This window comes from Bos mutus, chromosome 3 (assembly GCF_027580195.1).
Source record: "Bos mutus isolate GX-2022 chromosome 3, NWIPB_WYAK_1.1, whole genome shotgun sequence".
NCBI lineage: Eukaryota > Metazoa > Chordata > Mammalia > Artiodactyla > Bovidae > Bos > Bos mutus.
The window spans coordinates 32,836,604-32,862,822 of record NC_091619.1 but is presented as its reverse complement, the minus strand read 5'-3'; the positions used below and the strand labels follow the sequence as shown (position 1 = coordinate 32,862,822).

Genomic DNA, 26,219 nt, shown 5'->3' with positions numbered 1-26,219 from the left:
TTTCAGTTGCATTTCCCTAATGATTAGTGATAGAGTATCTTTTCACATGCTTATTGGCCATTTGTCTGTCATCTTTGAAGAAATGTCTATTCAAGTCTTTTGCCCATTTTTAAATTAATTTTTGATAGGAGACCTTTATATATTCTGAATATTAATCCATTATCAGACATGACTTGCAAGTATTTTCTCTGATTTCATGGGAAATACCCTTTCACTGTTATGTCTTTTAGCTTATCTCAATTTTTAAAAACACTTAAACATTTAAAAAATGAAATTTGGGTAATTCCCTGAAATCCAGTGGTTAAGACTCAGCACATTCATTGCCGTGACACAGGTTCAATCCCTGGTCGGGATTGTGGGGTTCAATCCCACAAGCTGCATGGCATGGCCAAAAAAATAAAAATGAAACTTGAATCAGACCTCTGAAGCTTCTGCCAGGGAGAAATCAAGGTCTGTACCACCCTCCCATCCCCACTCTCCTTCCATGAACCCCCCAACTAAGGAGTCAGAGAATGTAGATACTCCAGTTCTCTTTTCTCACATGAAGCTTCTCACATTTACTTCCATGCAGAAGACAGTGAGGATGCACAGAAAAAATGACATATAACCAGATAGCTATTGAAATAAGGTAACTTTTAGTGCTTATTGTCTAATGCACTGCAAAGGGAAAACGAATACCCAACATACTGGAAGATCTTCAAGTTTTCTCCCTGACAGTGATGGAGGTAGAAGACATAATTTTATGAACACTTTTCACCATGAAGTTGATCTGGTTTACCTCAAGAAACTGCCCCCCCTTTTATTCCCCTACTTTTAAACTTAACACTCATGACCTGCTATAATATCTAGAATGTGTAGTACTAAGTATGAAAGTACACTAAAGGAGACTGGCCTGTTTTTAGCAAAATTCTCTTCTGCATACCTGAGAGGTAGGAAAACGGTACTATTGAATAGCCACAAACTAATCAGATTTTGTTTCTAAAGTACTCAGTTCAATGTAGCTGCAATCTAACTTAGAATTTATACATTTTGCCTGGCTTTTATTAATCAACTTTCACAGTATATTCAGGGTAGAAAGTTCTCTAGATAGTGAATAAAAGAAAAGACACAAAAGTTGCCGAGTAAACTGGAGAAACAGCATTCTAGACTTAAAACCAGAGACACTGAGAGACAGGAATAGTTTAGGTGTGAAGAGGTCTTTATTGAAATAATAGCACAGTTACACTTCTAATACCTTTTCCACTTGTATACAATAGATTAAAAATGCTTGCTACATACAGTGCACAGACAGTTCAATAATTAGAACCAACTCAAATGCATTTAAAATAAATAGCCTATTTAATAATTTAAAGTAAATTACTGTACAATATGAAAATAAAGGTACATAAATGTTAGGATCTACAATACCATAGAAATAAAACCATTATTCTGAATTACACAAAACAGTGCAAGAAAAAAAGTCCAAATAAGCTTTTGGAGTGCAAAATTTAAATTTCCCATTTTAAATTATCATGCAGACATAGCATTTCAAGCCATGCTATAGTCTATGGCAAAGTCTTAAATTTTTAAGAGGAAAAATGCTAGCCAGTAAATTTACTGTACCGTCAAGTTCTGCATCACATAACGCTGCTGCTCTGCCTACAGTACAGTTTAGAAGGGAGGTATCTTGTTGCATTCAAAAAATTGAAATGAACAAGTTTCTGAAGCAAACACGTTTACCTTTTAAGCCTGAAACAAAATAATATGACAAAGTAATAATTATATCCCTGGGTTTAAGAAAAAAGAAAAGGCCTATACCACATAATGCACTAAGAAGCAGTTTTCCATCCATTTTAAAACTCCATAATGATCCTTAGTTAAAGTAACAATGTAACTCTGGAGAGACATAAAATTCTGACCTCTAGCTGAAAAGTGATACAGTATCCTCAGGGGTTGTGAGAAAAGCAAAAGTAATTTCTGAATACCTATGTTTAATCTGTGTAGAACTTGGTTGCGTTACATGTAGTAATATGCTTAAAGTATAGTTCAGTTTCAGTATGTATATAAAACTGTTATTTAGGCAAAGATCAAGGAATGCATTTAATACTAAACCGAACACACATCATCCACCTTGACTTTGAGTGCACACTGACAACATAAGAGCTCTTCCGCAGACTTTGGCAACAAGACTACATACAGCAGGTCACAGCAGCACGAGCTCACGTGGAAGACTCAAAGCACTGCAGAATAACACCACCCAATAGCTCCTATCACAGGGGTACATGGTAATAAGGGGCCTCCTCGTGCTAAGCCACTTTCCAGGTCAACCCATGTTCTTCAGCTTCGTAATGTTCACAACTCAGTAGTCTTAAGTCTCTGCTTTCACTGCATAGATTGACAGTGGCTGTACTCTATCCATTGTAAGTCCAGAGGGTTACAGTTCTGTCTGCAGAGGATGACAGGAAGGAAAGATCCTGGGTGTGCCATCTGCACTGAATCACTTTGTCTTTGTGTTCCCCCACCACCATTATAGGAAGCTGTTTGGTGAGGTCTCCTAAATTAAAGAAAAGAGATTTGATTTACATTACAGAATATGTATAGATTTCATAGGTCTCCTATTACTTTAAGACACTACAGTATATAAAAGCCTAACACATTAATATAGTACACTGAAAAGTTTAAACAGTTTAAATTACTGAAGACCTAATTACATGAGCAGTATTTGGTAACACCTGCACAGCAACATGACACAGCTGCCACTGTCTCCCTGAAACTCTCTCACTCTTCCTATCTCCTCGACTTCAGTGCCACTACACCCCAGTCTCCTTTGATGACTGCCCTCTTCTTCCTGACTTAAATTCTGGTGAATCCTAGCAGTCAGCTTTCAAATTTGTTTCCTTTCTACCTCACCTGCTACGAAATTTCATCCAGTACCATGCTACCATAGCCATTTAGATACTTACACCATCCATGCATATTTCATCACCAACCTTGACTTCTCATCTGAGCTTCAGGCTGGTATACAAGTAGCTATTTGACATCTCATTTGATTGCCTTACCAGTCATCTTAAGTTTAACTTGTTTAAAGCAAACTCTTGATTTTCTTGCCTAAACCTGTCTCTCTCCCTACCTGTCTTCCTCATCTCAATTAATGGTACCATCTGCTTTGCTCATGCCAAAAACCTAGGAATCAGCACTGATTGCTTTTTTCCCTCCCTGCCCAAATCTAATGGAAACAAATTAAAATACATTCCTAATTCAGTCACTTCTTACTATTATACCTCCCCGTCTACAACCCTAGTCCAAGCCACCATCATCTCCCATGGAACTGGTCCAGTTGCTTTCTCACTAATATTTATACTTATAATCCACTGTCCCTATAACTCAAAATTATTTTTTAAAATTTCAGACCATATCACTCCCTGTTTTAAATCTTCCAAAGGATTCTTATTCTGCTTTTTAAAATGCCTACAAAACCCTGCCTCTGATTTATTCTCCTGTCTCTCTTTCCTTTGGTTCACTAAATTCCAGCCACACTGGTTTCCTGTAGTGTCATGATTAAACCAAACCCATTCCTGCCTCAGCACCTTAACCTATGGTCTGTTCCTAGGGTCCTGGCATGGCTTGTCCTTCTCATCAGGTCTCTGTGCAAATGGCACTTCTTGGTGAGACCTGCTCTAGCCTGTCTAGCATAGGTTTCCCCTGTCTACCTTGTTACTTTCTCTAACCTTGATAATTTTTTAATAGCACTAGCCAATACCTAAAATTACACTGTTTATTAGTTTGCTTTTTATTGGCCTCTAAAGTGTAAGCTCCATCTGTAAGAAAGTTACCTGTCTTATTCATCTCTCTATCTGTCCCTAGTTGGTATACAATAAACACCTGCTTAATGTATGTTTTAAAACAAAACTAGATACTGGAAATATACAGATTATATTAATACCCTAAGTATTTTAAAGTAGGAGTAAATAGGAGTACATAAATGTATATTTTAACATTTACTATCATTGATCTCAAAATGATCCAATATAATAAATGTTGATTCTTTTAAATATTTTATAAACCATTTAACAATTCACTTGGTTTAATAATTTGTCACAATACATTACCAAGTAATTTGCTCATAAAAGCTATAAAACTGAAACCTGAAAATGATGTATAGTCAATTACACTAGATTAACATAAAAGAAAGACCCCAAGTACAATAGGAAAGACTAAAAAAAGAGGGGAGAGCAACTTCCATCACCTTGTAGGTCTGTCACCTTTATTTTCATGTCATAGGATCCTGTTAGCAAGTAGTGAGCTCCAGGAGAGAATCGGACAGAGCGAACATCACTGGAATGAGGGTGGTAACTTTGCACCATTCTTCCTCCTCTTATGTCATATAACATGCAGCTGGAATCTTCTTGTCCTGTGGCTAAAAGACGGCCACTAGGATCTACAGCTACAGATGCCACTGCACTGCCTGTAGAGCAGGAGGAATGAAAGTTTCAATATGCAAAAATCAATACAGTTAAACTTCAACAGCTATTTATTTTCACTGAATCATACACTAAAGATTTAATAAGCTTGTTAATACTGTTCAGTTATAGAAGAATCCAATAATCAACTGATAAATACTTGCATCCTTAGAAGCAAGATTCTGTGAGAAATGAGAAAGATCTTTTTTTTTTTTTTTGGTCCTCTGGGAGAACCCCCTGGAGCTTTACCTATAGTGCAACAGATGAGCCACCTTTCCCAATGCCCCACTGCTGGTTAAGTGTCCAGAATTCTCCTATGCCTAGCTCAGAGTCTAGCTGGGAACAAAAGATTAAATAACAAAATGTTTTAGGACACAGTGCGGAAAATATCTCTAAGCAACACATAATTAACTACCAACAGGAACTGAACCAAAAATAAGCTCTGAGTCCACAGGTCAGACCCTTTAGGCCATACAACAATGCCTCCAAGGGGATGCAAAATGGTTCTCAGGGGACAAAAAAATCCTAAATGTTAACAAGGGTTTGGAGCCCTTCAAAGTTTAGCCCTACCAAACCAAAATCTCATTCCTTAGTATTTAATTTCTCTTGTTAGGAAAAAAATAATTTTGTTTTTCCCCATAGGGGAAGCAATAATGAAAATAAGGTTGACACACACTACTGTAAACCAAAGTGGCCTGGGAAGAAAAAGGGGACCTAAGTCAGGTCCTGAAGAACAGTAAATAGTATAAATAAGAGAGAATGCATTTACATAATTACACATACATGTAATTAAAAATAATCTTTGCTTGAATTTTTGATAGAGAAAAGAGGCTATCAGGAACAGTTACATGAGAAGATGTTTAAAGGAAAAGAATAAAAACATTTAAGGATAGGTAGTTTAGTTTGGCTGGAGTTACTTGATTTAGTACGTTAACATAAAAGGTAGCTTGTAGCTAAGACATAAAGGCAGGTTAGGGCTAAACCTGTCAAGCATCTTGAAAGCCAAACTGTACAGTGTGAGCTTGTTCCTGTACAGAATACAACATCACTGCAGGTTTCTCAGCAAGAGACTTACATGACCCAAGGAGTGCTCTAGGAAGATTAATATATGTGAAAGTGTGTATCAAATTAAAATGGACAGACTACAGAAGGGAACCCACTGGAAGATAAGATAGAATAGCAAAATAATGAAGAAAATAGGGCCTGAATGTTGACACACAGATTTCAGGAAAAACTGAATAAAGAATCAATAGTCTTGGCAATTAACTGCCTGACGGGGGGCAAAAAAAAAGAAGTCAAAAATGAGCCCCAGATTTCAAATCTAGATGCATAAGGAAATAAGAGAACCATTATCAAAAACAGAGAAAATGGGAAGAAGAGAGGATATAACGAGTTTAGCTTTACACATGCAAAGTTTATGGTGACAACGGAAATCTAGGTTCATTTATTCAACAGTTATTATAACACTACTGCTTTGGGCCAGGCACTATGGTAGGTGCTAAATCTACCCTGAGAAATAAAATATATATGACTGCTGCCTTTGTGAAACTTAAAATATTTGTATTGAAGGAGACCACACACAAATATATAATCTTAAGTACTGATAAAGGAAATAAATGAAGTCTAAAGGAAATAAATGAAGTTCAAAGACAGAAATAACAGTAAGGTCCCAAATTAAGGCAAAGAAGACTTTTCTGGCTAGGTGCTAGAAAGAGCTGAGACCAAATATGAGTAGCACTTGACCATGTGGAAGAGCATATATGAGTTGATTCAAAGTACAGAACAATGTCCATGAAAGCTGAGAGGAGAAAGCATTTTCAAAGAAAACAAAAAAATTAAGAATGAAAGACAGGCGTTTTCACTTGGAAAAGTACCTTAGAATTGCTATTAAAAAATAGAAAGGCAGAAAAGGACTCAAAAATAATGGCAGAATACTGTGTCACTCTTAAGATACCAGTATTTTAAAAGGTGATCTATATAACACAAAGAGCAGTAACCTCAGTTTACATGGAGCAATCCTTGTTAAGTTAAAAAAGTAAGGCAAATACGCTACAATTTGTGTCTGTGTATATGTGTGTTTAAAGGAGAAGGGAAATTATACACAAACATTTTGGTTATATACTTACAGAGTATTTCTAGAACAATAAATAAGAAACTGGTCCCTTAGGGGAAGACACCAAGAAATGGGAGTAAGAAGACAATGATCTATAACCTTTTGTTCAATTTCTGCCATATGTATGCATTTAAAAATGTTCTTTTAAAAGGTCTGAGTTCTAAAATGCCCTGCTAACAGAATAATTAGGGCATGATATTTAATCTCCCTGGGTCTCGATTTCCTTAGTTGAATATTATTTTTACAAATAGAATAACAGATGAAGGAATTTAAGAATTTAAAGTAAATTTAAAGTAAGAATTTACTCAATAAAATACCAAGTATTTAGTTTATATTGTTCCTATTTTTTAATATTTTGCAGGGGCAAAGAAGTAGGTCAATGCAATTTATAAAGTTTCTTTCTCATATAAATGTATTTAAATTCCAGAAAAACCTACCAGTTCCATGGAATGTTGTGCCAACAACACGAACACAGCTTGGTACTCGAAGATCCCAGAATCTAACAGTCTTATCTTGGGAACCAGATGCAATCATCCAGCCACTCCAAGTATAAAGTGCTAAAATATGCCCTATAAAAGATCACAGAGTCAGTTATTACTGTGGGACAGTACTTTGCTATAACACATTCAAAGCTAAGTATTCTTTATTGTTGAGAATGTTTATAATCTAGTTACTCAAACTGTGTGGTAGAGATTTTCCACATATATCAAATATATTGGCAATTTTCAAAAAATTAAATTCAGTAAAACTTGTATCAAAATCATAAACCTTTTGTGATGAGTCAAATATTTCAGGACATCATAATTAGTACTGAAAAAAAAAAAGTACCATTTGAAATTATGGCAAATTTTCCAAAGAGGAAACACAGGATTGCAGGGTTACATCACCAGCTTTGGACGGGAGAGATCTGGGGAGATACCTCTGTTCTGTCATGATCAGCCGTAAGATAATGAGCAAGTCATTTTGCCTTTTCAAATTTTGCTTTTTTCACGTATAAAATGGAGACAGGAACTTCAGGCTTATAAGGTTGTTGTGAGGGTTAAATTAAGGAATTATGTGTATAAGTAAAGGCTTTAGCAAACAGGAAAATGTCAGCTACAGTTACTGTGTTGTTATCGAAAGTTCATGACTTAGTTTTTGAAATAAAACGTTCTTCTCCTGAAGAAATCCCTTTTGATGCAATATACCCTCATTAATGAAAATGCATTGGGGAAAAAAGCATGAGATGAACAAAAGAAAGAGTAGCATCTGAGACTGATATCACATACCAGTATGTCCACTCAGAGCATGGAGGCCCTGTCCTCTCTGACAGTCAGTTGTATAAATGTTACAATCCCCTGCTCCAGCACTTATCAAAATAGCTCCACCACTTTCTGGGCCTTCCATAAATGCCAAGTCTCTAATTGTCCCATCATGCATACTAAATTCCAGATCCGGTCCTGAAACAGCAATAAGAATTTTAAAAAAAGACGCTGCTCAACTTACTGTGATAATTTAAAGATTGTTAAACTGCCTCCAAACTGACCAAGAGGAGAAGAATGGTAGAGTGGTATGCTCTATAATCATTTGGGGATTGATATAATAATCAATTTCATTTTACTGAATAAAAACAAAATCTTCAAGAAATCAAAATATCGATTCAGTTACCACCATCACTAAAACAGAGCCATATACAGAGTTATCTTCTTGGCTTAAAAGCCAAGATAAATCTCAAAAGAAAATGAAAGAAAAAAACAGATACTCTAGAAAATTTCACGAATACAAGTCTGGAAGTTATTCACCCAGCCACCTTGTAAGAACTTACTAAAAAAGAATAATGCCTCATGAATGCAAGCAATTGTAAACAATTCTTAAGGGTATATTCTTGGATTTTACCAAAAACAGTATAGAGCTGTATTAGAGACACACATGGGGAAACATAAAGAACACACTAGGAGGCTATTGCTTACATACTCGGCCCCTACCTGTTGCATTACAAGTCTCTGCATTGAAGGGCAGCACTTTGACGTATTTGTCATTTGACCCTGTCGCAAGTAACTGCCCACAGGGACTCCAGGCCACACAGTAAATGGATCCTTTGTGATGTTTATTCCTTTTAAAACGTACCACTGGCTGCTTAGGTATGTCATGTGCACTGGAAAGAAAAATTGCAAAAAGATATTTCAATTTCTTGCTTAGTAAATGAATGTGAAGTTTCTGTATTATGGTTGTTCTTGAGGGAGAGAGCAAAAACGTATCAGACAACATGTTAATAACACTTTTCAAAATCTTAGATGAAACAAATTTAAAGCATATTTAAAATCAAAATCCAACCATAAAAAATTATTAACCATTATTATACTAATCTTGAGTCTTATTTCAGACCACATACAGAACAGGATATTTTTAAGTCTTCATATTTTTCATGGATTTTAATTCAGAAACTCAAAAGATTTCTAAAAAAGAGCTAGTAAGTCTTCCAAATTTAAAAAGTTCGATAAGCATTTATTAAACATATAATATGAGCAACTGCCTGGGGCAAAGAAAAGACAAAGGATAGAGAAAAATTAAAAGCAGCTAGAGCTCTGTCCTGAGTTTAATATATCTGGCAGAGATAGATGTTTCACGACTGTCCACATACAGTAAAGGAAGTATTGAATATAAATGTTATAGTCCAATACAAAGTACTAGGCCTTAAAGGACAGGGAGAATTATTATACAAAAAGATGAAGGCAGGTGAACTGCTTCAGTGAAGACAAAACACAGTAGAGACCCCGGTCCAGCATACAGCATGGGAAAAAGTCTGTGGGACTGGGAGAAACCTGGGGCATTCCAGAGACTGAGAAAGATAGGATGGGTGAGCAGCTGCAAGTCCAACTGAGGAAGGTCTTAAATGCCATGCTCCTTGAGAGCTTGGCCTTTAATGGGAGCACAAAGTGAAGAGGAACTAAAAAGTCTCTTGATGAAAGTGAAAGTGGAGAGTGAAAAAGTTGGCTTAAAGCTCAACATTCAGAAAATGAAGATCATGGCATCTGGGCCCATCACTTCATGGGAAATAGATGGGGAAACAGTGCAAACAGTGTCAGACTTTATTCTTCTGGGCTCCAAAATCACTATAGATGGTGACTGCAGCCATGAAATTAAAAGACGCTTACTCCTTGGAAGGAAAGTTATGACCAACCTAGATAACAAAGGTCCGTCTAGTCAAGGCTATGGTTTTTCCAGTGGGCATGTATGGATGTGAGAGTTGGACTGTGAAGAAAGCTGAGCACCGAAGAATTGATGCTTTTGAACTGTGGTGTTGGAGAAGACTCTTGAGAGTCCCTGGGACTGCAAGGAGAGCCAACCAGTCCATTCTGAAGGAGATCAGCCCTGGAATTTCTTTGGAAGGAATGATGCTAAAGCTGAAACTCCAATACTTTGGCCACCTCATGCGAAGAGTTGACTCATTGGAAAAGACTTTGATGCTGGGAGGGATTGGAGGCAGGAGGAGAAGGGGACGACAGAGGATGAGATGGCTGGATGGCATCACTGACTCGATGGACGTGAGTCTGAGTGAACTCCGGGAGTTGGTGATGGACAGGGAGGCCTGGCATGCTGCGATTCATGGGGTCACAAAGAGTTGGACACGACTGAGCGACTGAACTGAACTGAACATTGGTTTACTGGAGTAGCCTCTTATTTGTACTTTAAAACATAGGCTTAAGGCCTTATTAGGTATAATGATAATATCAAGTCTCTGTAAGAAAATGTATTAACACATGTTTTTGGAGATCCATCCTAAAGGGTGAAATGACATATCCATTAAAATACTTCAACAAACAAAAAGGATGAAGCAAATACAACCAAAAATCTTGAGTTATTGCATTTCAGTGTACTAATCTCCACTTCTGTGTATGCTTAAAATTTTCATAATTAAGAAATTTTTAAAGAACAAGAAATATTGATAAATCTTCAATTCTTAGAAGGTGTTTAATAGTGATAGAGAAAATAAATCAGATCAAAAGATTCTCTTTTCAGTTGCATATCGAGTTCATTGCTAGGGCCAACTAATTTTGTTTTTTTTCTTTTTTTAAATTTTATTTTATTTTTAAACTTTACAATATTGTATTAGTTTTGCCAAATATCGAAATGAATCCACCACAGGTATATCTTCAAATAATTCTTTAAATGGATTTTACCTTCATCCATTTTGCTCCATCTTCACTGCCATCACACCAGCCATTGACAACAGCCTCCTCCTACTTTTCTCTTAGCATTTAATCTTACTGTCATCTGACCCAAAGTTTATCACAGTACTGTTCTGTTGAAAACTTCCAGCAGTTTCCCTCTGCAGTCACCATAAAATCCAAAATGGACACAAAGCTCTGCGTAATTTAGTTCACATCTACTTCTGTAGCCTTATCACACTCTGCTCACTGTACTCCAGCAGATCTGAACTCGTTTTGGTTCCTTAAAAAGCCAAGCTCCTTCTCCTTTCATGATCCCTCTAACCTTATCTTCTTCCTTGTTTTCACATGGCTAGGTTCTATCCACCCACAGATCTCAACTTTAACACCTCTTCTTCAAAGACGTCCTACTCTGACTCCCCAGTTTCCTCATCTCTCCATCTTACTGTTACAGCACCTTATACTTTCTCTTCAGAGCACCTATCACAATGTATAATTACATTTATGAGTTTGTCTATCCGGATAATGTCCACCTTCTCCACTAAAACAGAAGTTCCATAAGGTCAATAAATATGTTTGTTTTACTCACAACTATCCCCAAAGCCTAGCACAGAGAAGGAGCTCAAAATATATTTGTTAAATAAATGAATTTATTTTTCATAAAAATCAGTTTCTTTAAGAAGAGTCTATGAAACACTTGTGCCAGCATGAAAAACACAAAAAGGGAGAGTCAGTTTAAGATCAGATGAACCCTAAATATATAAAGTCTTTGGCACTGCTTCCTAATTGTTTTTTGCTCTTTTCCACTCTCCGATCTGGAATTCTGCCTATTCTCTCTCATATAATCCTATAGCACCAATACATGACATTACTATCACCTAACGTGATCCATATTCTTTTTCTCAACTTTTAAATGCTACTACAGACCAAAAGCCTAAATTTCTAGTTTCAGATACAGAGATATACCAAAAAATGCAAATAAATAAATAATCTCACCCCTCTGTTCTCCAAACGGGTTATAATAAAAACAAGCCTTAAGGGTTGTAAAAAATTTCCAAAACACATTATGATACGTACTCCTTTTCATATTTAAAATTTTAAAGCTCTGTGGCTTGTTTTGCTTGAATGTTTTTGTCTACGGGTATGAAAACTATTCCATTTGTGACCATTTCTCTAACCACAAAATCTACCAAATACTTTATGCCCATTTATTTTGACAGTAAAAGCCTTAACAAATAAATTGACAAAAAAGAGCCCAAATCCAGTTTTCTGTGAGATTACGTTTAAGATATCTGCTTTCTCAGTAACTTTAAAGAATTAGTTGTATACCTAATACATAAGGTCATATGCTTGTTTGTTTTTTTTTTTTGCAACCTATGCCTTTAAAGATATATCCCTTATTTTCAAACCCCATAATCTGTTAAAACAAGAGAGTTTAAAATCATAGTTACGTTGACCAAATGAAAACTCAATCTTTCTAGGTCAAAATGGTCAAATATCACACACCGCAACCTAATACTTCTGTGAAGCTATTAGTATAAGACATTTAAATTTTTCTCCAAGTCTATAACTAGCATTACTTTGTCTTTATGTAATTTAACTAGAATATAAGGATTTTGTGGATTTATTTTAAAAATGAGAAAAAACAACAGAAATAAAGAAAACTGGGCTACTGAGTGGACAGGGGCCTAATTAAAAACATTTTATGAAAAACAACTTATAAAGTTAATTGGTGATTCTTATATATATTTCCTAAGTATTGAAAACAAAAATGTAAAAGCTTAAAAAAAGGAAAAGAAAAACACTACTGAAAAGGTGATTCTTAAAAAGGGGGCCATATAGCTAAATTTAAAACTAAAGCAAAAACGGTACTACAAACCATGTCTCCTTACCTTGGATCAATCACTTCTGGATAGGCACATACTCTCAGAGTTTTTGAATTTGAACCGACAGCATATAGACCACCACCTGGATGAAAAGCCACTGCTCTAACAGCTTGTGTGTCTTCTAGGGTATTAATACAAACAAACTGCTTCTTTGATTTGTCATCCTATGGGCAGAATGAATATGAAAGTCATTCTATGAAAAAAAGAATTTGAAAGAATTCATCTTTATCCCATTTTAAACTCATTTGAACTGTATTATTCACTTTATCACTTTACTGTTCACTATCAATACAAGCATACATTCTTTTGAATGGCAAATCTAAAATAAACCAAATTTTTCTGTTTTTGCTACTCATTGCTAAACTAAGCTTGGACGGCTCATAGACATTCAAGTTTTTCTTCTTTTCTATGACAAAAGACAAAGCATAAGAATATGCATTCTCATATTAAGTTCTCTTCAACTGTCAAGAAAAAAACAGCCCACATTTGTAGTTCTTACAATAAACCATTGTTCATGTTTCTAAAAGTAGGAAATATAAAATAGTATTATTTAATCACTTTAGGGTTAAAAAAAAAAGTTTACCATTATCTCCAGCAATGAATACTCTACTATTTCAAATTCAAATTGTAAAATACCCTTTTAAAACTGTAAAAATGGTTTTAATCAGGACCTTTAATTTCAGCCTCATTTCTGTTTTCAACTGTCAACTTGTCTGCTCACCTCCCTCCTCTGAGGAAGGAAAACTCTCGACCAGCGCTGTATAAAAGCTTTGGTGACTCCTACTATTGATGTCATCTGAAACCACCCTGCTACCCAGACTAGGACTGGATCCTGGACCTGGAACAAAGCCCTCCAGGCTGGGGGTGGTGCAGAGACCCACCTAAATTTTGTCTTTGTGTATATACTTGACATTCATACTTTCCAAAGGCAATTTACTTCAGCTCTGATTGTATGCTGAGTCCTCTAGAACCCATAGTGATTATATCAATGAAGAGATTATGCATCTCCCTACCCAAAGTTTTATGTATGCAGCAAAACATCCTCATTGGGGAGTAGGAGGTAAACCTGATATATTAGACTCTGTCTTATGTAACTGAATTCTTATATTATTCATATCAATGTATTTGACTAGAAATACATTTTCCATTAAGCCATATACAAGGTTGACTATTTACCAAATGAATAACACGGGTAGCTAAGAAAAACAGAAGGGAATGACTCATTGATTACATGGCCAATGGCACATTAATAATAGTTACTGCTGCTGCTGCTAAGTCGCTTCAGTCGTGTCCGACTCTGTGTGACCCCATAGACAGCAGCCCACCAGGCTCCCCATCCCTGGGATTCTCCAGGCAAGAACACTGGAGTGGGTTGCCATTTCCTTCTCCAATGCATGAAAGTACAAAGTGAAAGTGAAGTCACTCAGTCGTGTCCGACTCCTAGCGACCCCATGGACTGCAGCCCACAGGCTCCTCCGTCCATGGGATTTTCCAGGCAAGAGTGCTGGAGTGGGGTGCCATTGCCTTCTCCAATAATAGTTACTAAGGGTTGCTTTATAGCAGAAGTGGCAGAGCCACAATCTTACTTGCTCTTCTCCAGTGTATTTAAATTTATTAAAAGTCCGCTGACATTTAAAAAATAGACTTCACATAAAAATCCAACTTTCTAGGTTTTCTTGAAAATCAAAAGCACTGGAAACATTAGGTCAGCATATTTCTTTGTGCAAGGGACAAATATTCTTATGAACTTATCACAAAAGTAATCAACTTTATTCATTTATGTCACCTGTTTGGTCCCATAAGCATCTGAAATAATAACTTTGTTTATGGGATTAAAATTTGAACTAGAGAAAATTAGACAGAGTGAAGGTGTATACTAGTTAGGGAAGGATATCTGGTTCCAAAGCAGAAAACAAATGTATTGATGCACAGTCCAAAGGAGTAAAGATATTAAATATCTTAGCTAACTAACCACAGGGTTCAGAGAGTAGTGACACAGCTCCAATTCATGCACCAAGATCACCAGTGAACCATTAATATGAATACTCTCAAAATGTTATTTCTCAGCAACCCCTTCACTTCACTCAGTGAAAACTCAACCACCTTGAGATTACTACCACTATTAACAATAAGGACTACATAAAGATGGTTCTTTCCTTAAATTGAGAATTCCTTGACAAGTAAATATACTTCCTTTGCAAGTAAATATAAAAATAACAAAACCTCCTTCCCCAAGTATTACCTCTTCCTCTCTTGATCTTGATAGATTCCCTGAAGAATCTCCAAGAGGTGGCTTAATGACCGAAAGTTCTGATGAACTGTGTGAATAGAAAGAAATTCAAGTACCGTTTACTCTGAATATCAAAACAGGAACTAATTTACTCTTTCAATGTCTTAATATTTATTTCTTTGGGGGTTATAACATTTATTTATAAGCCACACTGATCCCAGTCATAATTACTCTCTGGAGCCATCTGTTAAGAGATGCTAGATTCCATAACACGAAGCATAGTTAGTTGTAAGGAAGGAATGAGAAGCCATTCTGGGAAAAAGACTAAGTCAAACTGTACAAATTTCATAGTAAGATGTCCACTACCTTTTCCCTGCTTAGTTCCAGAATCCTGGTCACTTTGGTTAAGTTTTAACCCAAGGAGGAAACTGGATTGCTCTTTAGAACAATTATCTGGACCAAGAGAAAAGACTAACAGAAACTAGACAGTTGAGGGTCCCACAATAACACAATGTTTCTGTTTAATCACTTTTTTGTAAGACCAACAGGTAAACAGATGCATCCATACCTGTGGCCCTTCCTTCCAACTAGTCATTTTAAAAAAATACCTCACTTCTTACAAATGCTTGAAGAAAGCCTCCTAAATAAAAAAACAGAGTCTAGGAAATTCCCTGGTGGCCAATGGTTAGGACGCCATGCTTCCACTGCAAGGGACACAGGTTCCAACCCTTGTCAGGGAACTAAGATGCCGCAAGTCATAGGACACAGCCAAAGCAAAACAAAATTTTTAAATGGAGACTAAAGACAATTAAGGAAACAAAAGCTACCAAAATATAATTAAAATCCTTAGAAATACAAGAGGAAACAATGCAAGAAAAATATCTATTTAAAAAGTTAAGGAAAATTAGAGAATAATAAAGAGCTTGAAAGATAAAAATAATACCAAAAAAAATAGAAAACAGAGCTAAGAAAATTGTTACATAAATGTTTTCAATATTCTAGTATTTATGAATCTAGATTAAAAGAGCCCATGAAGTATCCAGAAAAATGAAGTAAAACAGACCTACTCTGATATCATCATGAAGCTTTAGAACATCAGGGCAGACAAAGTCCTAAAAAATTCTACAGTAGAAAAAGCAGCAGTCCTCATTCAAAGGATCAGATCACAATGGCATCAGACTTTTCAATATGTACATGACCATAAAGTGATGCCTTTGAAACTCCGAGGAACGATTTCCATTGTAGAATTCTTTACTCAGCTATACTAAATGAAATATTTAGACACGCAAGGTCTCAGAAACTTCTCTGATGTTGTACCTCTTTTCAGGAAACTACATGAGATCCTGAAAACAGGGAATTCAATACAGGGAAGAGGCAAAGGAAACTCCCAAGAGAATAGTGAAGGACTATCCCAGGACTCTCCAGGCCTGAATAAAATGGCTTAGAAGTAATGAACATACAGTGAAGCAGGAATGATCCTGGAGGGGTGTTTCCCAGAGGGGAAAGAAAAAGTACCTGATATTTTTTACTGTAATGAGGAGTTTTATGATTTTACAGTTCTGTCACAGTATCTGCAGATAGTTTAGTGATAGGTACCAAGAAAAGTAAGCATGTGCACACATACAGATGCACACCAAAAATGAGGCAATTACTCTCTCCATGAAAAATAAACAGTTCTGAGAAAAGGAAATATATTTGTATTATATGACTCAGTTGTAAATAACATTTACATGACCATAGTAATGTTAACACTAGTTAACCTATCTTGTTTAGTTTTTTTAACAAAAACCAACATATATTAGAAGAAGGTGTAGACAAAATTAATGTGTTGTGGGTAAGTAGTATGGTACCTAAATCTAACTGGCAGGGAATCAAGGGATAATAAAAACATCAATAGAAGCATATTTTTTCAGAAATGTGGAGACACACAGAAAAGAAACAGCTATCTAGGTTGAAAATGGCAGCCTACTAAAGATAGAAGTCATGGACAAAGATGGGTAAGATAAGGGATTCTGTTTTGTCTTAAGCCTTAAAGTGCTATTTGTCCTTTTACACCATGTATGTATATTACTTAGATAGAAATAAATTTTAAAATTTGAGTTCTAGTTGAGGGGTACATGAAAAAGTTTTATATAAACTGTAATAAAGCAAGTATTAGATAAATTTATGTCCTTAAGTATAAAACTAGAGCTTTTGATACTAAATCTATAAAGCCAGTTCTATACAAATGCCAGGAGCAAGTTATGCATTTTAAAATGAACCACTCTAAGGTGGTTTAAGGCTATAATAGATGAAGAAAATGCTCAAATATTTCCATTGCATAAGTTAACACCTGTTTACTAATGATAGCAAGATGAAAATTTTTCTCTGACTAGTGAAAACATAAACACGCGAGAAGTCTCAGATGCTGTAACTACCAGAGCTGCCAAGACTCTTACTGCAATCACTCCACCATGTCATAGAACAACTTTTTATGCCCTGGAAGTCTGTGAATTAAAAGATTATTTGTTGAAAGGTATCAATGGCAAGGGGAAAAAACTGGGGAGAATATAAAGCCTAAAGCTGTATGATCTCTGAGTAAAATGGGTTATAGAAAATAGAATTGCCTTGGTGGTGGTAAGAAAACAAAAAGAAAAATAAGAGAATAAAGACAATTAAGAGACTCAGAAGTTAGTAGAAGAGAATAGATAAGAGAAATTCAACTTTCTAAGTTTTTATTTATTAGTTTGAAGTTAACATTTCCAGGTCTTACAAAGTAAAGCACTTACATTTGATTTCCACAAGGTGATTCCTCAAGAAAAGGCATATGATTTACTGATCCAGGAATACGAGGAGTACTTGCATGAATACTTGAAGCATCATGGGTTAATCTCTGACTAGAGTCGTGGGGTGGTGTAGAAAAACTAGTTACAGAAGAATTATTAGATCCATTGCCTTTGTTCCCATTACATTGCTGGTTGAGCGCTGGTACCTCATTACCAAGGCTATCCATTCCAATATTTAATTCCCCGAGCTTTTGAATGGACCTATAAAATAAAATAATGTAACTATATTAAAATAAAAAGTTAGTCATATTTCTAACATATAGAATATTGAAAGTCTGAGACGGTAAATACATGCACGTATAACATATATGACAAGTTTAGTACTAAAAATTACCATCATCAGTTTAAGACACAACAAAGAAACTGCAAGAAGATCCAAATTTTCCTATAAGATACCACTGTAAAAGAGATAAGACATAATAGGTATCACTAAATTTTTAAAAGTAACTTTTACCAAACAGGAAAAAAAAAAATCTGTTTCTACTTCAGTATAACTTTGGTCCAATTTTCAATACCAAATTTTTCACCAACAAAACAAAACAAGCCATTTTCATTTCATGAAATGAAATGAAACAATATTACTGTCTAGTAATATCATATCAACTAGGAAATGGATGACCAGTGCAAACCATGATGGGACAAAGTCAAGTGGCATCCCCATTATTCACACATTCACTCATTCAATTCATTTATTTTTTTTTTAATTTTTTAATTTTTTTACAATTCATTTATTCATTCTACAAAAACTATTTGCCAGGCTCTGATCTAGGCACCAGGGATATTAAACAGGGAGCAAAACAAGGTAGCCTGAGCGCTTTTGCCTCAGTGCAAGTCAGAGTAACCTGACTCCTTATGCTGGACTCAGGGCTCCAAAGAGCACTTTAGAGGAAGCTGTCAGACTCTCAAGATTTAGCCAAGAACTGGCCCAGAATCACTTTCTCCAGCCTGGATATAATATGAGAGAGGACTACATAAGGGATGTGATTACCAAGAGGTGTTGTGGTTCACTGTATTTTCTAATTTTTTAAATTAAACATTTAGTGTTCATGTACGTGTGTATGCGTGTGCACTTGTGCATGCGTGTATGTTTAGGGTTTTTAAGAGACCTTAAAAGATCAGTTTAAAATTATTAAAGGAATTGGCAGCCATTACTAAATATTTATTAGTTAAAATTTTTAAGTAAATAGGATTTCTATGAAACACTAATCTTGTTAAATGCTCCCCATATTAAAAAAAAAAAAAAAAAAGTCTTCAGTCAAATAAATGTGGGAAATGCTAAGCATGAAGAGTCTAAAATGTTAACATAATTTTGTCTCACTAAAGTTAGGGAAGATGGGGAAGGGGCAGAATATGCCTATAATAAGAGCCAATTATTAGTAACAGAAAATATCAGAAGTAATGATATAATACTGTTATAAATAAGCCTATCATACTTTAGTTGATTTTTTTTAGTAAGTTCTATTACATAACATGACTCTTATTTCTCTAACTCTTTCTATGCCTCTGGAAGGGAAGAAGCAAAATTTAATTCTGGAAATGGCGTTCTGCTGCTAGAATGACTCAAAAGACTAAAACATTAAAGGGGAAAAGATATATTTTAATTTCTAGTTTCTATCTCTATTCAATTTGTCCTTGGTATTAGTCAGATACTTTAATGTCCTGGTACATAAAAGTGAAGGTCTAGAAGAAAAGATTGAATAAAAGTATTATTTTAAAGAGTTAAAAAAAAGAATAGATAAGGAAAGGTTAAGAAAACAACAGAAATTTTATATGAAACTAATTTATAAAAGTTTAGGATAAACATCCATTGATATTTATAACAGACCTGGTTATTCTATGGATTTTTATAATATACTTACCTTTAGTATAATTCAAAATTCTAATTGCTAAAGAAATTGAGAACAGTTGTTATACCTAAACTGAACCTAAATTGTAAGAAAAATTCTTATAATTTTAAGATAATGAATTCTATTATCTATATTGAATTCTATTATTACAATGAATTCTATTTATAATTATCTTTAAGGAAAAATAAACCATCTTGAATAGTTTAACCTTTTTTCTGAGCAAGGACATCCATACTACTGGAATCATAGAACCTTGTCACTTTATGTTCTGACAATATTAAGTATCTGCTTTCACTAAAAAAGAAGACAGGAAGTCAAATTGCAACCATGACTTTTACTGAAATGAAGACATGTAAGAACCAGAAGTAGCAGTTCATCATATCAGTATAATTCTGATAAGCCAGTGACTTGATCAGAGGTGATAAGAAAATAATCTTCAAATTGAATGTTCAGAGGACTACCTAGACTCTAGATACCACTATAAATGTTCCTTGTGTGAAGGTCTGAAGACAGGATCAGTTTCAGGCTCACTGACTTGCAATAACACACAGAATGTCAAGCAGATTACTTCCAATATTACTGAACCAAGAAAGGATAGTCATCACTGCACTGCCCAATTATAATCATGGTGATGCATGCATGTGTGTGTGCTCAGTCGTGTCTTTTGTAACCCCATGGACTATAATAGCCCACCAGGTTCCTCTGTCCATGGAATTCTCCAGGCAAGAATGCTGGAGTGGGTTGCCATCTCCTACTCCAAATCATGATGACAGCCAACATTTATGGCATGCCTCCTATATGCTAGAAATTATTCTAAGTATTTTTTTAATATATGTTAACTCAATCTTCCAACAACTCTAGCTCAATTAAGTACACATATTCTGGTTTACAGATTTCTAAAAAAAAAAAAAATGTTACCATGTATTTACCTCCTATAGTCAAAAATAGTAAGTTCATACATTTTAGAAGAAATTAATAAGAAAGAATCATTTTAATATTCTGAATTCAATAAAATCTGAAAGTTTAAGCTCTCAAGATAAGAATAAAACAACAGCTACCACTTAATATAGTGTTTACTCTATGCCAGGTACTGTTCTAAATACTTTATGTAGGTTAATTCGTTTAATCTTCATGGCAACCCTGTGAAATAGATGAGGAAACAAGCAATCTGAAGACAGTAATTTCCCGTAAGTCTTCAGCTACCCTGGGACATGGCCAGATCCAGAAGCAGTCCACTTTCAGCCTGTATGCTGAAACCACCATGCTCACAGCTCCCTTTGCTCAGATGTGACAGACCATTTAACAGAAAGTGGACAAAACTGGATGAGCCCTCAGACTTCTGTGACTGAAGAGATTATGTAACTCTACACTACTTGAAATGCTTAAAAAGCCTTAAAATTTCAAACTATACACAGAAAGTAGCGGTTACTGCATGCTCTTAATAGCTTTTAAATAATTCCTCATATATAAAAAAGTGACTAAAAGACCGACCTATTAAGGAATTGTTCAGTAAGATTCTGCTGCTGATCAGGACCATCCTCCTGATTCACACCTCCTTCAAGCAGCATCTGCTGGTATATCTGTCGCTGTTGCTCCTTCTGTTCTAAGTGCTGTTGATAGCGCAATCTTTGCCTATAATATTCTTGAAACTGTTCTGTTGAATCTCGAAGCTTAAAAATATTAAAAAAAAAAAAAGTTTGAGCAGACTATGATTGAATATGTTATCCCTCAACAGTAACTTCCATAAGTGCTGCATAAAACATATAGATGGCAAATCAGAAAATACTTAATATATTGGATCTTTGAAAAATAACATAGTATGCATGAGTCTTAACAGTCAAATAGATCAGATCGATTAATTTGCTCTATTCCACAGTAAAAGACTGACCAAAACAAATGATCATCCTGGATCCCTGACTAACACAAATAAAAACAGACTACAGTTGTCACAAGGACGACATGAATATAGAATACAAATGTAAAGACTAGCACAAATCTATATTACTAGGAAAAAATACTGAGGGACTATATTAATATTTAATAAATACAATATTAACCTTGTCTAACAAAATTTAAGCATGTAAGTGGCTGTGGCTAAATAGGTTACTCTGGAAGGAAGCTTATAAAAAACAATACTTTAATTCAAATGGCTCTTCACAAGAAAACAAACTAAACAGATGTTAAACCCTGCAGTCTCAACATTCCTACTTCATTCTTCTAAAAGAACTACATAGTACTCAAAGGACTTAGATATTATAGTGAATTCCAACATTGGCAAAGAAAGACCCTCCTGCCAAGCCAGAGTGTGGTCAAATTACAGAGATCATATGAACTGGATCATCTCTAAAACTGGCCAACACTGACAGTAAGCTTAACCAAGAGTCCTGCATGACTGACTGACTAAAGCTAAAACTGTCTCCCTTTCCCAGAGAATAGTAACGGTCCCCCTGTATTTCATACCTTACAGCAGTAACTCTGAAACAAAATTATCTCTATGTCCTTTAAAAAATTTTTTGTGGTAAAATAAATATAAAAATTGTAATTTTAACCATTCAGTGTGGAATTCAGTGGCATAAGAGTCATAGTGTTACATAACCACCACTATTATCTATTTCCAAAGATTTTTATCACCCCTAACAGAAACTCTATAACCATTAAGCAATAACTCCCATTTCCTTCTTCCTCTAATGTCTGCTAACTTCTATTCCATTTTCTGTCTTATGAATTTACTTATCCTAGATATATCATGTAAACAAATCATACAGTATCTGTCCTTTTGTGTCTGAATTATTTCACTTAACACAATGTTTTCAAGGTTCATCCAAGTTGCAGCCTATGTCAGACTTCATTCCTTTGTATGGCTGAGTAATACTCCATCGTATGGATACATCGCTTTTGTTTATCCATTAACCTGTGGATGTACATGAGTTATTTCTACCTTTTGGCCACAGTTAATAACGATGCTATGAACATGGATGTACAGTTATTTATCTGAGCCTTTGCTTTCAAAGCTTTTGGGTCTATACCTAGAAGTAAAATGACTGGGTCATATAGTAATTCTTGTTTAGATTTTTGAGGTACCACGAAACTACAGTGACTACACCATTTTACACACCAACCAGAAATGTATGAGGCCTCAAATTTCTCTATTTTCTCACCAACACATTACTTTCTACTGCTTTGATTTTAGCCTGTTAGCCATTCTAGTAATTGCGAAGTTATAATTCATTGTGGTTTTGATGTGCATTTCCCTAATGACAAGTGGTATTAGGCATTTTTCTCATGTACTTATTGGCCATTTATAGACATCTGGCCAATTTGGAGAACTGTCTATTCAACTCCTTTTTTAAAATGGATTTTTTTATTGTTGACTTGTAGTTCTTTATATTTTCTAGATACTAAAACCTTACCAGATAAATAATTTGCAAATATTGTTCCCATTCTGGAGGCTGTCCTTTCAGATTATTGATAATGTCCTTTGATGCAAGTAAGTTTTTAATTTTGATGAAGTTCAATTTTTGCATTTGTTGCTTAAGCTTTTGGTATTATACCTAAGAACATATTACAAAATCTAAGGTTGTAAAGATTAATCCCTATGTTTTCTTCTGAGTTTTATACTTATGTAGGTCCTGTACTTAAGTTGTTGATCTAGTTTTAGTTAATTTTTATATACAATGTGAGGCAGAGGTCCTACTTCCTTTTTTGCATGTGGAAATCCAGATATCAAGCATCATCTGTTGAAAAGATTATTTCTCCCCCACTAAGTAGACTTGGCATCCATACCAAAAATCAACTGGTCACAGATATATGAAATTACTTCTGGCCTCTCAATTTATTCCACTGGTCTATATGCCTATCCTTATACAAGAACTACACAGTTTTAATTACTGTAGCTTTATAGTAAGTTTTGAAATTATAAAGTGTGAGTCCTACAATTTTGTATTTCTTTTTGCAAAATTGTTTTGGGTATTCAAAGCCTGCTGCAATTCCAAGTATTTGAGTATTAGCTTTTCCATTACTACAAAATAGACAGTGGAATTTTTTACAGAAATTACATGAAACTTGTAAATAATGTTGGGTAGCATTTACATCTTAACAGTATTAAATTTTCCCATTCGTGAACACAGAATGTCTTTTCATTTATTTAGGTCTTCTTTAACTTCTTTCAGTAATGTTTTGTAGATTTTGGCATACAAATTTTCCACCTCCTTAATTTATTCCCAAGTATTTTATCCTTTTATATGCTGCTGTAAACAAAACTGTTTTCTTAATTTCCTCTTCTGATTGTTCACTGCTGGTATATAGAAACACAAACAATTTTCATGTGTTGATCTTGTACCCTGCAACTTTGATGAACCTGTTCATAAGCTTTAATAGCTGTCATGTGGATTCTTTCTGATGATATATAATATTTATGTCATCTGTGAATAGAGACAGCTTTATTTCTTCCTTCCCTATTTATTTATTTTTCTGGTCTAACTGCTCTGGCTAGAACTTGTAACAAATGTTGAAGTAACAATTGTGAAAGCAAGCATCCTTATCTTTGTTCCTGATTATAGGGAGAAAGCTTTTAGTCATTCCCCATTAAGTATGATATTAGCTTGGTTTTTCCATAAATAATCTTCACCATGCTGAGGAAGTTCCATTCTATTATTAGTTCTCTGAGAGTTTTTAACAGCAAAGAGTGTTTGATTTTGTCAAATGTCTTTTCTGCATCAATTGATACAATCACATGTTGTTTATTTTTTCCTTCATTCTATTAATGTGATTATTAAACTGAAAGTTTTCTATGTTGAACCACCACACTTGCATCCTGCAATCAATCCACTTGGTCAAGATGTATAATCCTTTTAATATGCTAATGGTTTTAGCTTGCTAGTATTTTGTTGATTTTTGCTTATATATTCATCCTACATGTTGGTCTGTAGTTTTTTCCTAATACTTTCACTTGGCTTTGCTATGATGGTAATGCTGAACTCACAGAATGAGTTAGGAAGGGTTCCCTCCTCTTTTATTTTTTGGAAAATTTTGAGGATTATTGTTAACTCTTCCTAAATGTTTATAGAATTCACCAGTAAAGTCATCTGATCCTTGTCTTTCCTTTGTTGGAAAGCTTTTTGATTACTGATTCAATTCTTTACTCAATATGGATCTGTTGAGATTTTCTATTTCTTTCCAAGTGAGTTTAGTAATTTGCTTCTAAGGAATTTGTCCACTTCATCTAAGTTATCTGTTAGTTTACAAATGGTCATAGTATTCTCTTATAATCCTTTTTATTGTCGTAAGGTAGATATGCTAAGTCGTTTCAGTCGTGTCCAACTCTGTGACCCTATGGGCTGTAGCCCACCAGGTCCCTCTGTCCATGGAATTTTCCAGGCAAGAATACTGGAGTGGGTTGCCATTTCCTCCTCCAGAGGATCTTCCTGACCCAGGGATCAAACTCACATCTCTTGTGTCTCCTGGACTGGCAGGTGGGTTCTTTACCACTGGTGCCACCTGTAAGGGAAGCCCTGTAAGGTATTTTTATTTATTTTAGTTATTCGCTTTTCTCTTTGTCAGTCTAGCTAAGGGCTTATCAATTTTGTTGATCTTTTCAAAGAACCAACTTTTGATTTTGTTGATTCTCCCTGTTGTTTCCCTTTTCTCTTTTATTTCTCTCTCCTCTAATCTTTATTATTTCCTTACCTCTGCAAGCTTTGGATAGAGCATGCTCTTCCTTTCTTTGGCTCTTCAAGGCATAAAGTTATTAATTTGGGATCTTTCTTCTTTTTTTAATGTAAGCATTCACAGCTACAAATTTATCCCTGAGCACTGCTTTTGCTGCATTCCATAAGCTTGTTGTCTATTTGTTATGTTGTACTCATTTTCATTAGTCTCTAAGTATTTTCTAATTTCCCCTTGTGATTTCTTCTTTGACCCACTGGTTGTTTAAGAACGTGCTGATTCATTTTTTCAAATTTTCAATTTAAAAATTTTCCTTGTTACTCATTTCTAGCTTCATTCCTCTGTGGTCAGAGAAGACACTTTACATGATTTTAAATCTTTTAAAATGTACTGAGTCCTAAGATACATCCTAAGATGTCCATCCTGATGAACGCTGCATGTGCACTGGAGAAGACTGTGTACTCCACTACTGTTGAGTATTCTATAGATGTCTGTTAGCGCTAACTGGTTTACAGCATTGTTCAAGCCCTCTATATCCTTACTGATCTTCTGTTTAGATAGTCTATCCATTATGGCAGGTATGGTATTGAAACCTCCAACTATTACTGCAGAACAGTCTATTTCTCCCTTCAGCTTTGCCAATGTTTGCTTCATATATTTTGGGATACTGTTGTTTGGTACATATCCATATGTACTTTTAAGGATAATTTTTCAACCTCATTTTTAATATTTAGTCAAACACAAAAAAAACTTATTCAACTTATTAAACCTACTCACCCTTTATAAGTGGGATATTATATATATGATAAAATCTGCACCTTATTTCACAATACAATTTCCTTTTCAAAGCACCACAGAAAAATAAACTAGAACTCTAAAGGCTTAGATAAGGTGTGGTGGTGGTAATGGTTGAGTTGCTAAGTCACATCCAACTCTTGTGACCTCATGAACTATAGCCTGCTAGGCTCCTCTGTTTATGGTATTTCCCAAGTAAGAATACTGGAGTGGGGGCTTCCCTAATGGCTCAGTGATAAAGAATCCACCTGTCAATGCAGTAGACACAGGTT

The 26,219-nt window shown here is 35.1% G+C and overlaps 1 protein-coding gene across 6 annotated transcripts in view; it reads right to left on the bottom strand.

Annotated features, from left to right (window-relative positions):
• Positions 1 to 1,177: 1,177 nt before the first annotated feature.
• WDR47 (WD repeat domain 47) overlaps positions 1,178 to 26,219 on the bottom strand; it is a 62,081-nt gene continuing 37,039 nt past the window's right edge. For 4 of the 6 annotated variants that reach the window (XM_070367561.1, XM_070367564.1, XM_070367563.1 and 1 more), the window contains 9 exons: positions 20,980 to 21,158; positions 17,585 to 17,842; positions 14,829 to 14,904; positions 12,593 to 12,750; positions 8,518 to 8,686; positions 7,821 to 7,998; positions 6,990 to 7,121; positions 4,226 to 4,444; positions 1,178 to 2,533 (listed from right to left, as the gene is read on the bottom strand). In XM_070367561.1, coding sequence (XP_070223662.1) covers positions 2,391 to 2,533; positions 4,226 to 4,444; positions 6,990 to 7,121; positions 7,821 to 7,998; positions 8,518 to 8,686; positions 12,593 to 12,750; positions 14,829 to 14,904; positions 17,585 to 17,842; positions 20,980 to 21,158 — 1,512 coding nt within the window. In that variant the 3' untranslated portion in view covers positions 1,178 to 2,390. Of the gene's footprint in view, positions 2,534 to 4,225; positions 4,445 to 6,989; positions 7,122 to 7,820; positions 7,999 to 8,516; positions 8,687 to 12,592; positions 12,751 to 14,828; positions 14,905 to 17,584; positions 17,843 to 20,979; positions 21,159 to 26,219 lie in introns of all 6 variants that reach the window. The other 2 variants (XM_070367562.1, XM_070367565.1) reach the window with 1 other exon arrangement.